At 47.8% G+C, this 13,311-nt stretch overlaps 1 protein-coding gene across 2 annotated transcripts in view; it reads left to right on the top strand.

Moving 5' to 3' along the window:
- Window positions 1–13,311, top strand: part of GPR156 (G protein-coupled receptor 156) — a 96,111-nt gene that overhangs the window by 79,059 nt on the left and 3,741 nt on the right. For both annotated transcript variants that reach the window (XM_045294269.1, XM_045294268.1), the window contains 2 exons: window positions 3,915–4,151; window positions 10,118–10,276. In XM_045294269.1, coding sequence (XP_045150204.1) covers window positions 3,915–4,151; window positions 10,118–10,276 — 396 coding nt within the window. The remainder of the gene's footprint in view (window positions 1–3,914; window positions 4,152–10,117; window positions 10,277–13,311) is intronic.

Raw genomic sequence — 13,311 nt, 5'->3', positions numbered from 1 at the left:
AGGGAGTGAACAGCTCTCGATCTCTAGCTTTTTACTAACGGTTAAGAAAATGAGCTTCATACACCAACTGGTGTAATCTCAAGGTGTCGACAAGATCAGGTATCAGGTATCGGAAGACCCAAAACAAACAACCCTATTGATGTGAATGAAGGGATCGATCGGAGTGGAGACCCAAAGCCCATCTGTAGACAATTGGACATCCCCGCACAGAAGGGTCACAGGTACAAGGAAGGGACGAGCCAGCGAGGGTGCAGTATAGCAACGACAAAACACACAACATTCCTCTAGTTCTTTAATGCTTTCTCCCCCCACTATCATGACCCAAGTTCTACCTTACAAATCCAGCTAGACCAGAGCATGTACAGATAAAAGCTCTTGATACATGGAATCCAGGACAGATAAAGCCCTCAGTGATACCATAAGGGGCAGGGGAAGGTGGGAGAAGACTGGGGAGAAAGGGTGAACTGATAGCAATGATCGATATATAGCACCCCCCCACCCAAGGGGGATGAAAAATAGAAATGTGGGTGAAGGGAAACAGCAGACGGTGTAAGATATGAAGATAAGAATAATTTATAATGTATCAAGAGTTCAAAAGGGTGGGGGAGGGAGGGAAAAAAGAGGAGCTGATACCAAGGGCTCAAATAGAAAGACAATGTTTTGAAAATGATGGTGGCAACATATGTACAAACATGTTTTATACAATTGATATATGGATTGGGTTTTTTGTTTTTTTATATATATGGATTGTTAAGAGCTGTAAGACCCCCCAAATAAAATTATTTACAAATAAATAGATAGATGATAGATATAGACAGACAGATTCAGGGTCCAATTTTTTTTAAGTGATTATTTGCTTAAGAAGCCCTGGTGGCACAGTAGTTAGCGCTAAGCTGCTAAAAAAAAAGAAAAAGAAAGAAATGAGCTTCAAAATTTGACAGAACTGTGTGGGAGTAATGAGTCAGGCCCTTTCTAAGGAACTCTAAACCTCAGTTAACCTCTCTGAGCCTCAGTTCCTCTCTCTATAAAATGTGGAGAATGATAACATCCTCTCAGAACTGGTCTGAATATTGAAAGAGTTCATGAATGTCAGAAACTTTGAACCATTCCCATTCCTTAGCAAGAACTCATAAGGGTCAGATGTGCCCCCACCCCCAGGCATTTCTTCAAATATACACTGCCTCTCCCAGTTTCTTGAAATGATTTAGAGAAGCATGTCTTCCCCAGCATAGAAACCTGCCTCTTCCCCTATAACAATTCATTTTACAACTTGAATTTATTTTGCCATTGCTTTTGATATCATCCCATTTCTTTTACTTTACAGTAACAACTATAGAACCAAGAAATAATACCCATAGGAGAAAAAGTGCTGAGCCTCAGTAAACCGCTGAGCTAGACCCTACAGACTTCCTAGTCAATCCGGTGTGACTCAAGTAGCAGTCATGAAGTTAGAGAGACTTTATTCATATCTACTTCCTTTGGAAGAAATTGTAATAGAATGAAGACATTGCACTTAAAAAATTTTTATCGTGAATTAGTTGAAGGTTTACAGAGCAGATCATCAGTTTTACACTCAACACCTCATCCACATCTTGTTTCAAAGCCTCCCTGACAACCCTCTCCGTGTGCCATGACTTATTTTCTCCCTCAGAACTTTGACATAGAGTACGTGCTGTCCTTTTGACCTTACCTGGTTGATTTTTTTCCCCTTTTAGCTAAGGGGGGCTTAGTTCCAGACCTGAAGGATGACTAAAGGTCCTAGTTTTGAGAGTCTCACCTGTGTCTCTTCCCAACCAGTTAGCTTGGTCTCTCTTGTGATTTTGAGTTTTGTTCCACTTTTTCTGACACTCTATTCAGGACTTTCCAATGTAACCCTGGAGGCAGAGCAGTTGGTGATGATAGCCAGGCACCATCTAGTTCTTCTGATCTCAGGGTCACAGAAACTGTGCTGGCGTCTTCCAGTGGATGAATTCTTTCCCTGTGTCTTCCCATTGTCACCACTCTTCTTTCCTTTGGACAGAGAAGGGCCACTGTTGCACCTTAGTTGGCTGCTCATGGGCTGTTAAGTCTGCATCGCTACACTAGGATGTCTGTGCACACTATGTTATGCCGATAGACCTGGGTGTCCCCTAGGACTAGAGTACTGACGGACCTATGGAATGAAGACGTTTTAATAGATCAAATTTGAAAAGTTCCAAATCATAGTCAATTTTATTTACCTTTGATAAGATTAATTGATCCAGTTTTGCCAAGTGCCAAAAGGGTGGTGTCAGCTACCCAAAGCCAGACTCCTCTCACCATCCCGTTTATTTCTTTAAGTGGTTGAACAATCTCAGGGGGCCCACAGGTGCTCCTCAGGCCTCATTTGGGATTCCAGAATTTCAGGGTAATTGAAGTCATTTCTTCTGTGCTAATCTCTCCTTTGCAGAAACAATTCTCAAAACACACACATACCACATGCACACACGCACGTGTGCGCACATCATTAGGGTAAAGTGACCAGATGTCCTGCTTTTGGCGGGACAGTCCTGATTTTTAACATTTTTCCCTGCATCCCACAGCATTTTTAAAAAGTCCCGGTTTTTGGAAAGAATGCATGACAAGCTAGGGTGTACGGTTTTCGGCTGCCATGTGGCTATTTCGCCAGGATATGAGTTTTATCAATGGTGTCCCACTTCTGTCCCGCTTTACCAATGTTAAAATCTGGTCACCTTACATTAGGGCCATCCCCCTAAATATTGAAAGAGTTTATGACTGCAAAGCATTTTCAACCCCAATTGGTGAGGTAATGTGATTTCAGGACCACTGTCAGGAGCCCTGCAGATACCTGACCTTACTCATAGTTCCCCCATCCTCCAAACCCACCAGCATCTTCACTGTCTGTCTCGTGAACAGACCTCTAAGTGTTCACCTTAAATCTCTGATCAGAGAGAGCACCATGAAAGTCAAGACCATGACTTCCTGCTCTATACCTAGGGTGTTCTATACATAGTCAGAGGGGTAAACATCTATTCCATTCATATATATCTCTCTACTGATTTCAAGCTGTGATTTATGTTTAAATGCAGCTCTTTCTAGGGAGTGTGCCTCAGTAGAAATGAGAAATTGAGAGCAGGTTTGTGTGTATAGGGAGGGAAGGAGGAAGACTGGGGACCTGGTTTTCCAGGATGGAGACAGAGAATGTCACAAAGAGAGTGAGGCCTTTGTTTTTGTCTCCTCAACAATATTCCCTAAGCCTATGTGGCCATAGTTATTCTCCTCTTGTTCAACTCTTCCTCTCCCATGAACGCCCACTGCCACAGAGCCATGGCTAGCTTATGCAGATCTTCCGTGTGACGTAGAAAAGCACAGCTTCCCGTTAAGGCTGATGCACTTCTGCTAGCGTGGATCTTTACAAGCCGATGACACCTTTGGGCAAATCAAAGAAAGGCAGGCTTTCCTCGGGGCACTACCCCGCCACCGTGCATGGCTTGACAAGCAGACCACAAGATGATGTTGGTTTCCCCCTGCCCCTTTGCTTCATGCGGCACAAAGCCAAACAATAAGAGACAACCACGGGTAGCAGTGATGTGCCCACTGCCCTCCTGTGGCCTGGCAGCCCTTTCTTCCTGTTTGCTCCTGTCCTATCCTCTGCTTTGGCTCAGCTGAGTCCTACCAGGTGGCTGACCCCTGAGAAACTAATCAATGAAAGAGAGGAAAATAATATACTTTAAAGTACCTACTAGGTATAAGGGACTCTCATACAAATTTTTCCTTGTGCTATCTTACTAAGTCCTTTAAAGTCAGCCCCTGAAGGGAGGGCCGATGAGCCCCGTTTTGCTGGTGAGGCGATTGGTTCCCTCGCAGCCACTCTCCGTGCCAAGTCTGATTTTCTACTTCCCCGCGGCGGCTCTGATTCTGCTCTTCCCCCTCAGGGTCTGCTCCTGCTCTATGGCGCCTATCTGGCAGGCCTGACGGATCATGTCAGCTCTCCTCCGGTGAACCAGTCCCTAACCATCATGGTGGGGGTCAACCTCGCGGTGCTGGCTGCTGGGCTTCTGTTGGTGGTCACCAGATACCTTCACTCCTGGCCCAACCTGGTCTTTGGACTCACCTCCGGAGGCATTTTTGTTTGCACGACCACCATCAACTGCTTCATCTTCATCCCCCAGGTATGCCCGGAGGACAGATCCTCGTCATTCCAGTGGGGTTGCTGGGGGTGCCGAATGCCTTGTTCTACTTTCTATGGATTCCTACCCATGTCATTTCTTGCCCTAGTGAGCAGAGCTCACTCCCCACCTGTTCTAACCTTCTCACGGTCCTAAAGGACAGCTCTGGTCACTGAAGAGTGTGGGCCAAGGAGCACAAGCAGAGCCCCTGTATTGACCCCTTCGCGCCTAGAGGACATGATCTTCCATCCACTTACCGTCCCTCCTCCCAGTTCACCTGGATGATCTCATTTCCACCCCTCATCTGGGAGTGAGGAATCTGTGTCTCTCCTCATGGGGACAGTGGATTCACAGGGAACAACCTATTCAGACTTGCTGTCATGTGTCATGGTTCTCCCAGTAAAACATGTGCTTCCTTTCTCTTGATTGGAGAAAACTCTTAGACATCCCTCTTGGTCGTTTTCACAATGACCAAGAAACCCAGAAGCCACTGCCTTACAGGACAGACTAGAACTGGCCCTGGGGATTTCCCAGATGGAATAGCGCCACAGAAGCTGCGTCTCTCACCAGGCAACAACCTTCAGATTAGCAGCTGAGCGCTTTAATTACGGTGCCCCAGAGCTCCGTTTTATAGTTAGAAAATATTAAAATGGGTTTTAAATTTGTGGCTTCAGAAGGTGGGGGAGCGGAGAAAATGGTAAGTCTCCAGACAGAGAAGAAATGGTGCCATCAATGTCCAAGGAGAAGGAATCCGAGGCTCAGGGAGACAGTGAGGGGAACTTGCAGATGGCTTTACCCCAGGGCACCGTGGAGTTGCATATATCCAAGGGGATGAACTTGGCATTTGGCACCTTTTCTCTTATCCTTCTGCTTCTTCATTTCTTCTCCCAAGACCTCCCCTCAGCCCACTACTCCCTCCATACCCTCATTCCTGAATCCCACTCCTGTGGCCAGTTGACTGAAGGGCTTCGCCAAGAAGTAGCTCACTGATGGAGGGGAGTTCCCGCAGAGTCATCAGAGGAAGTGTGCACTCTGGGGCTGAGGGCACAGGCTGGGCACAAACTCTCATTAAAATACGCAACACAGTAGACACCAATACTGGGACAGCTGCGGAAGACTTGAAACCAAGGCTGGGTATTCTTTACGTGCCAGAAACTGGAGAAATCTTCTCTGAATCTTCATATCATAAGAACCGGATTGGAAAGGTCCTTGAGGTCTGGGATAGTTTGTCTGGAATGTAAAACAAGGGTTGTTGTTTTCAAGCAAGGATAGTCTGCCGCCCCCCTCCCCGAGAGGAGGAAATGAAGTGGGGAGGGGTCCTTGGGAAAACTTACCTCATAGGCCCTGTGCCCAGCATGACTGATTGGTAACCCACCTGCCCATTCCCAGTTCCTCTATGCCCCGCTCACTTCCTTATCTAGGCTGAAAGAGGGAAACACTCACTTTATTAGCCTCCCTTCTCCCTCCCTCATGGTCATCAGTTTTTTCTGACTTACAGCCACCCTGCAGGGCCCAGGAGAACGGCTCCTTTGGGTTTCTGAAGTGGTAAAGCTGTACAGGGGCAGCCAGCCCCATCATTCTCCCCTGTGGAGTTCAAACTGCTGACCTGTGAGTAACCTGCTACTGGGTCACCAGGGCTCCTTCCCCTGGACCCCGGGCTGCTCATATGATACTGTTCTGTTCACTATACTATTTCTAGGAAAGCTTTCTAAGAACGCGTTCTGTTTCCTCAAAGTGAGATGGGTGTAATGGATCTCTCCCCTTCTGACCTCTTCCTGCTTTGAATGCACATGATACCTAGGATGATGGCAGTGATCTGGGACCGGGAAGTGTGGGAAGGGCAAGGAAGACGAATTTTCTAGGAAAGTATAGATCTTCCCCTTTAAGACTGAGAGCTTCATAGACTCAAGAGATTCTGCAGAGCACAAGAAGAGGAGCACATACTTCTGAAGATTTGAAGACACTCTCTTCCACTGAAGCAGGTTTTTAGAAGATCTGAGCTGTGTTGTTAACAAGACTCAAAGGTTACTGCTTCTTTTCAGTGAAAGCAAACCATTATAGGAAGGACCTAATCTTAGATAATGAAATATTGAATAAGGCTGAAAGTATTAAATTTAATACGCCAATAGAGGCATTGGCTGGGCAAGAGGATGTTGCAAAATATTGAATTTGTGAGTTAATTGAGGAAACAGAAAACAAGGAAACATTTAAAACAAAAACAAAGATTAAAAAATAGATTAAAAAGAGACTATTTTGTTTTAATATGGAGAACAGATCAGGAGATACAGTCTAGAGCTACCAGGAGAACAAGAAAAGAAAAAACAAAACCATTGGGGGCGGAAGTAATCATGAAGGAAATAGTAGAGAAAAGTCTTCCTGGCTAAAGACCTCCACCCGCAGCCTGAGCACATCAACCACCTCCATGCCACAGCCGTGCGCTGGTCCTCTCTCCAGCCTCACCTCCACGCCGCCCTGTGCATCGGAAGCTCATCCAGCATTTATCGAGGTCCACTTCCAACTCTACGATAGAGACATGTGAGACAAAATGCAGCTTGAAATCCGATTTCAAGGTCTGAATTAAGCAAGAAGCTCTGGATTCGTTGAAGTGGGAGTGGACGTGAGTTTGGTGGGGGGGGGGCGGTGGAGGGAGCAGGAAGGGGGCTAACTGACAGTGGGAATCTTCTTCTCTGTGCTGCCCACTTCGCTTGCCTGGAGTTTCTTTTCATTCGTTTTCTCTGTCTTGTTCTGATTTTTTTTCTCTCAGGGGTTTCCTCCAATCCCTTCTTGAACAGACCCCGATGTGAAGTACCATATATTTGTTTCGTGTTTGAGTTTTATTTATTTCTGGTTTAGGAATTATATCTATTTTAAGTTCCTCTTTCAAACTATGAAGCTGAGGGCGAGCCCCGTCTGTCGTTTCTGTTTGTGGGACCCTTCCCTGGGTTGTTTCTGGTGACTCCGTGGCCTCCCGGTTAGACCTGCGCTGTGTGTTCCCAGGAGCGGGGCAATATGGAAAGATGGATGAGGGAAGCTAGGCCGGTGGCAGCAGGGTGGGGTTCCCCTTTCTCACTGAGTTTTTGGCCTGAACAGAGAGGAGAGGTTTGTGGCAAGGGCACTGACAGCCCACAGAGAGGTAGGTGGCGCAAGAGGGCCAAGTGAAAGGGATGGTGTTACTGAAAAGGCAAGTGGGCCCAACAGCAGGCTACCCAGCTCTCAAAAGTAACATTTTAAAGTGTTTATGCAAGCACTGCAGTTATCACCAGCAATCAGCCTGCTAGTGCCCACGACACCTAGAAAGCCCTGGGGTGGCCCACACCCTTCCCCACTTCCCTCACATCTCCAGCTTCTCTCGGGAAGTTATTGTTCTTTCTTCTAAACCCCTACGTTTTATGTGCGCCTCCACTGAAACGCCAGACCCACTGCAGTCAAGTTTATTTAGATAACTCTTAGCAAACCTGTAGGGCAGAGTGGAACTGCCCGCGTAGGTTTCTAGAGCTGGAATCTTTGTGGAAGGTGACTGCCTCAGCTTTCTCCCAGGGGGCGGCTGGTGAATTCCATCCGCTAACTTTTCAGTTAGCAGCCCGACACTTAACCCACGGTGCCACCAGGGCTCCTTAAGGGAAGAGAATGCAGCTCGCATCAGTGGATTTGGAGTTCTTCGGGGCTCACCACCACAGCATAGAACCTGTCTTCACATTCAGGCCCGTGTGGGCAGCTGTGCTCTTATGTGACTCACTCAACCCACTGCCATCAAGGCGAGGCCTCACAGCAGCCCTATGGAACAGGGTAGGGCTGCCCCCATGGGTTTCTGAGGCTGTCACTATAGGGATGGAAAGATGAGACTTTTGATTCCCATCATGAGTGACAGCCTCAGAAACCCACGGGGACAGTGCTACTCTGCCCTCTAGGGTTGCGATGAGTTACAGTTGACTCCACAAAATTTGACTCATCGGCACTGAGAGTTTGTTAATCTGCTGTTTACCAAATGTGGGTTACACTCAATAGTCAGAACTTAAAAAATGTCTGATGAGCAAGCAAAGAAAGCCACTGGTTCACGGAGCAGCCACTGTCCAACCCTCTACGTCACTTCGAGAAGGGAGGTGAGAGGGTCCCTATTATGGATTAGATAGTGTCCCCCCCAAATATGTCTTATAAAGCTGAACTCAAAACCTATGGATATAATCCCATTTAGGAATAGTGTTTCCTTTGTTCTGTTTGGGAGGTCGCGTGAGCGTAGGTGTGTCATAAGCCAGTTCCTTGTAAAATAGAAACAGAGCAGCTCAGGCCCAGAAGCAAGCAGGCCAGCACGATGGGAGACAGACGGACACCACACAAAGGTTTCCAAGGAACGCCTAGAAGAACGCTGAAGGTTCAGAGGCAAGGATGTCCCTCAGAGTAGACAGAGAGTGGTCCCCTCGAGCCTGTGCCCTGTATTTTGATTTCTAGCCTCCTAAACTGTGAAGAAGGAGGAGGCTGGTGGTGTAGTGGTTATGTGTCCGGCCAGGCTCCTAACCACAAGCTCAGTAGTTCGAAACCCAAACCACCAGCTGCTCCGAAGGAGAGAGATGAGGCTTGCTACCCCTATAAAGAGTTACTGTCTCAGAAACCCACAGGGCCAGTTCTATAGGGCCACTATGAATCAAACTTGACTCATTAGCGGTGAGAATGAAAAATTGTGAGCAAAGGAGTCCTGGTGGTGTAGTGGGCAACACACTAAGCTGCTATCCACAAGATCCGAGGTTCAAATCCAGCAACCACTCCAAGGGAGAATGATGAGGCTTTCTGCCCCCATCCAGGGTTTTGACAGTCTGAGAAACTCCCAGGGGCAGTTGTGTATACTCTGTCAGGAATCTGTATGCCCAGATTCCAAATCTGTTATGATTTGGAATCGACTCAAAGGCAGTGAGTATGAGGCTATAAGGAAATTGCTTCCTGTTCTCCAAAGCCACCCAATTGTGGTGTTTCTATTATAGCAGCACTAAACCCGAAGTCCCCAACCTCTATCATGGAGACACTCACTTCCCTTTGGACATTCCTGAGGCCTCCCTGTGTTCACCAGGAAGAGACAGTGGGGGCAGACTTATCGTATACACTCGAGTATAAGCCGACCCAACTATCAACCGAGGCACCTAATTGGCTTATACACGAGTATATATGGTATTTGAGACAGTTATGTGTTCAGCTCCTCCTTGGTAAATTAAACCTCAAGATGAATGTTTCCTGAACGTTTTTCTCTAGCCCTACCTCTCCAGCTAACAGACTCTCTCTTCATCCCTACCATGAGGACATGCTAAGGGGGCAGAATGCCTGGGACAGGTGGGGTTGTGGTTAATGAACTGCATGAGCTTGGATAAGTCAGACGATTTCTCTGAGTCTCTCCTCATCTGTCAAAGAAAAAAGTGGGCCCCTTCCGCTCTAACACTCTATCATGCTTATTGACATTTGCGGTCTTCTATCTGTCAGCGCCTTGATTATTGATTACTCACCGTTCCTTAGCACTATTACTCAAGAACATTAACCAATACACGAAAAATAATTAAGAACAGCTGCATGCAATTAGAAACCATTTCCATTTGGAATCAACTGTGTTTAGACTGCTTAGCCCTGTGATAGCGCTACCTCTGGCTTTAGAAGATGGCTCTGGAAATACACTTCCATCCTGGAAATTTTCTTGGACCAATGCAGCAGGAGGAAGGTGAGCGGGTTAACCGAGGCTTATATTTCATCATCCTCTTTGGCTCGTTGACAAGCTACATAACCTTCCCATTCCCTACACCTTCTGGCCGAGTGAGTTTTCCAGAGTGAGGCACCATTTCGAGGGATGGGCGGGGGTGGGGGTGGGGGTGGGGTGGTGACATATCTCAGCCCACGCCTATCCATGTCACTGCCATTCCATGGTGTTTATGAGCATGAGCGACTGTTTCTGGGTGTGTAATGACATCAATAGCACGTGTTCTTTTCTTGAACAGCTGAAGCAATGGAAGGCATTTGAAGAGGAAAACCAAACAATCAGACGCATGGCCAAATATTTCAGCACTCCCTGCAAAAGCTTCCACCCCCAGTGCGCTGACGAGCAGAACTGCCACCCGCGAGGAGCCCAGAGCTCTATGGAAAGGCTCCTCACCGAAGTAAGCTCGCCCCACCTGGCAGTGTCCATTAAGAAGGCCTGTCACCCTTGGCCCTCGGGGCTCTCATGGGCCCGTGCTGCTGCCTCCTTCCCACTGCCTAGGGAAGTGCCCTTCTCTCAGCAGCCAGCAAAAATGCCATTTCCCCAGGACCCTCTCACCCCCACCAATTGGTGACCATGGTCCACTTCACTTATTCGTTGAATAAGTGTAGACAGAGTCATTTCTGCATGGTAGGCACTGTGCTAAATGCTGATAAGACTGTAGAAGGTACCGTCTAGTAGAGGAAGCCTCGTCATCAACAAGCATACAACCATCACTTGCAGTCAATGTTGGGAAGGGGAAAGAATGTCAGTGCGGTAACAAAAGGTATAATGAAAAGCCCTGGTGTAGTTGGGGTTACGCATTGGGCTGCTAACTTCAGGATCAGGAGCTTGAACCCACCAGCTGCTCAGTGGGAGAAAGAGGGGGCTTCCTACTCCCGTAAAGAGTTACAATCTTGAAAACTCTTCCCTATAGGATCGCTCTGAGTCAGTATTGACTAAGTGTCAGGGAGTGAGGAGTGACGATAGCATAATGAATGGTAAAGGGAAGGGAATCCAAAGTTTACGGCAATCAGAAAAATACCCTGAGCTGAGACCAGAAGGTTACGTATAAATTGATTACAGAGAAAAGTATCCTTCCCTGCCCCCACCCCACCCTCCAAAAAAGAAGGAAAAAAAAAAAAACACCTCACTGCCATAGAGTCAATTTCAAATCACAGTGACCCTGTAGGACAGAGTACAATGGTCCCTGCAGGCTTCTGAGGTTATACATATTTACAGGAGCAGAAAGCCTCATTTTCTCCGACAGAGCAGCTGGTGGGTTTGAACTGCCAACCCAACCCACCAGGTTATTCTACCAGGACTCCTTATATGAGCAAAGGGAACCGACCATTTTGTAATGGACGTGAGCCCTGGTGGCCACTAGCTGCTCTGTGTGACACGTTCCTGCTTTAGGTAGAGGAGGGCTCTCTCATTGGCAAGGTCTTACGGGGCCCATGCTGTCTTTTCACAGCCATCTTCCCAGAAAGCCAGGAGGTCTCCAGATTGGGAAGCAGACTGAGCATGAGCCTTGTTGCACCAAGAGGGACTGGGCAGTTCTTTTTTCTGGGCTTGGGCCTGAGTCGGGACTTTTTTCCACACACAGGCAGTGAGGTAGACGCTCAGGGAGGTTCATGGAAAGCGGACGGGCTGCATTTTCTCAGGAAGAAAACACAGGGCCCAGGAGAATGAGTATTTTCACATGAATTAAATTACACCTTTTTTCCCCCCTCAGTATAAAACATATGTGAGTAGGTGCTATTGAGCAACCAGGCTTTCTGTAATGGGACTTCACCTGGGTAGGAACCGTTCCTGTGTGAGCGAATGGCTGCTGGGATCCTACAATATACAAGAACGTACTCAGAACGAAGGGACCAAAGTCCCCGCACGTACCCACTGCCGGGACCCCCAGTCTCTCACACTGGACCCTCGGTCTGCACCGCCTTTCTCCAGCAGAATACGCTCTCCATTTAGTTACTATTTTTGAAGCATTGAGCACATTACGTCAAAGCCAGATTTCTTCCCCACTGGCAAGGGGATAGCATTGCCATTGATAACTCGATAAAGTCTTCAAAGAAGCATATTAAAAAAGAAAAAGAATGAAAGAAAAAAGCTCACCAGAAGGCCAGAAACTTGGCTAGAAGTGGCAGAATGGTTTTCATTCGCAATCGGCTCACGTTGGAACAGTCGAGTGGACCGACTCTTCAGCCATATGGTAATTAGTGACGTGCTTTTTGTATTTCTGCCACGCCAGCCTGTTTCCCACGCAGGAACTGAATCTGCTTCCTCCAAAAAGATGCCTGCGTCCTTAGGGAAGGACCCTAATAGGCTACAGAGGCAGTGGGAAGCTGCTCCCCTCCCCCTCACCACACCCTACACCTGGAACATCTTTCCCAGAGGCCTGGGAACCAGCAGCCGTTTCCTGGACCCTGGGGCAGGCCCAGAGAGGTTCCCTCAGGGAGTGGAAATGGATTCCAGTGTTTTCATTCCCAGCGAGCTCTGCCCTGGCCCTTTAGACTCACAGCTGTCTCAGTCTGCCCTGATCCCAGCATCTCAGCTGGTCGATCCCTCATTCCCAGCCCCCACTACCACCCTGGCACCTTTTTACTTTCCCATGATCTGGGCAGTCCCATCTTCTCATTTTCACCTTGTGCACCATGGCCAGGAGGCCCCCAGAGGCTGAGGCTGGCGAGGCCTCCGTAACTAACTGCGCGTCTGCATGAAGGTTCACAGATAGAAGCTTCCCAGGCGTGGAAGAGCTTCCCCTCCACACTCAGCAGCTGAAGAAGCTCGGGCAGAACTTCTCGTCCTTGGAGTGCAGAAACAGGCAAGCCAGCCGGTATCTCCAAATGGCCCTATGAAGCACGCCTCTTGCTTCCCCAGATGTGCACGAGTAATTGTTAATAAGCTCGTGCACGGCTGCATGGCCCGTCAGATGCTGCGCTCGCAAAGGCACGGCCCGACACCATTCCTGTCTCTGGTCTGCGGCTACAGTGCAAACAGAGGCCCCCATCCTTTTCTGAAAGAAAGGCCAGTAACTGTCTAGACTGGCATTTCTGCAGCCATCACCAGTTGGTTTCATATTGGTGGTTTACCGGGAGAAGTATTCTGCTCAACTCAGCATTTGTACCTTTTCCACTAGATGATAGCTAGGGCTCAATAGAAAATAAATGTTTGAAAAAGAATGCTGGCAACATATGTACAAATATGCTTGATATAATTGATGTATGGGTTGCTATGAGTAGTAAGAGCCCCCAATAAAATGATCTTTTAATTAAAATAATTATTTTTTTTAAAAAGAGGTGTGTTGGCTAAGGAACAATAACAAAAAGCGGCCCTCAGACCTCCTCAGCTGGGGCAGGTCTTCCCAGCGGGTGATTTCTCCCTGCTCAGGAGGCAGTAGCGCTGCCTGAGTAGCAGGACAATGTGACTGGTGGGCTTGAGGAGCAGGGGGGG

This window comes from Echinops telfairi, unplaced genomic scaffold, assembly GCF_000313985.2.
Source record: "Echinops telfairi isolate 266 unplaced genomic scaffold, ASM31398v2 ScPeMD7_3509;HRSCAF=4178, whole genome shotgun sequence".
NCBI classification, from domain to species: Eukaryota; Metazoa; Chordata; class Mammalia; order Afrosoricida; family Tenrecidae; genus Echinops; species Echinops telfairi.
The sequence above is the reverse complement of the archived record's forward strand: the minus strand, read 5'-3'. Positions and strand labels throughout refer to the sequence as shown.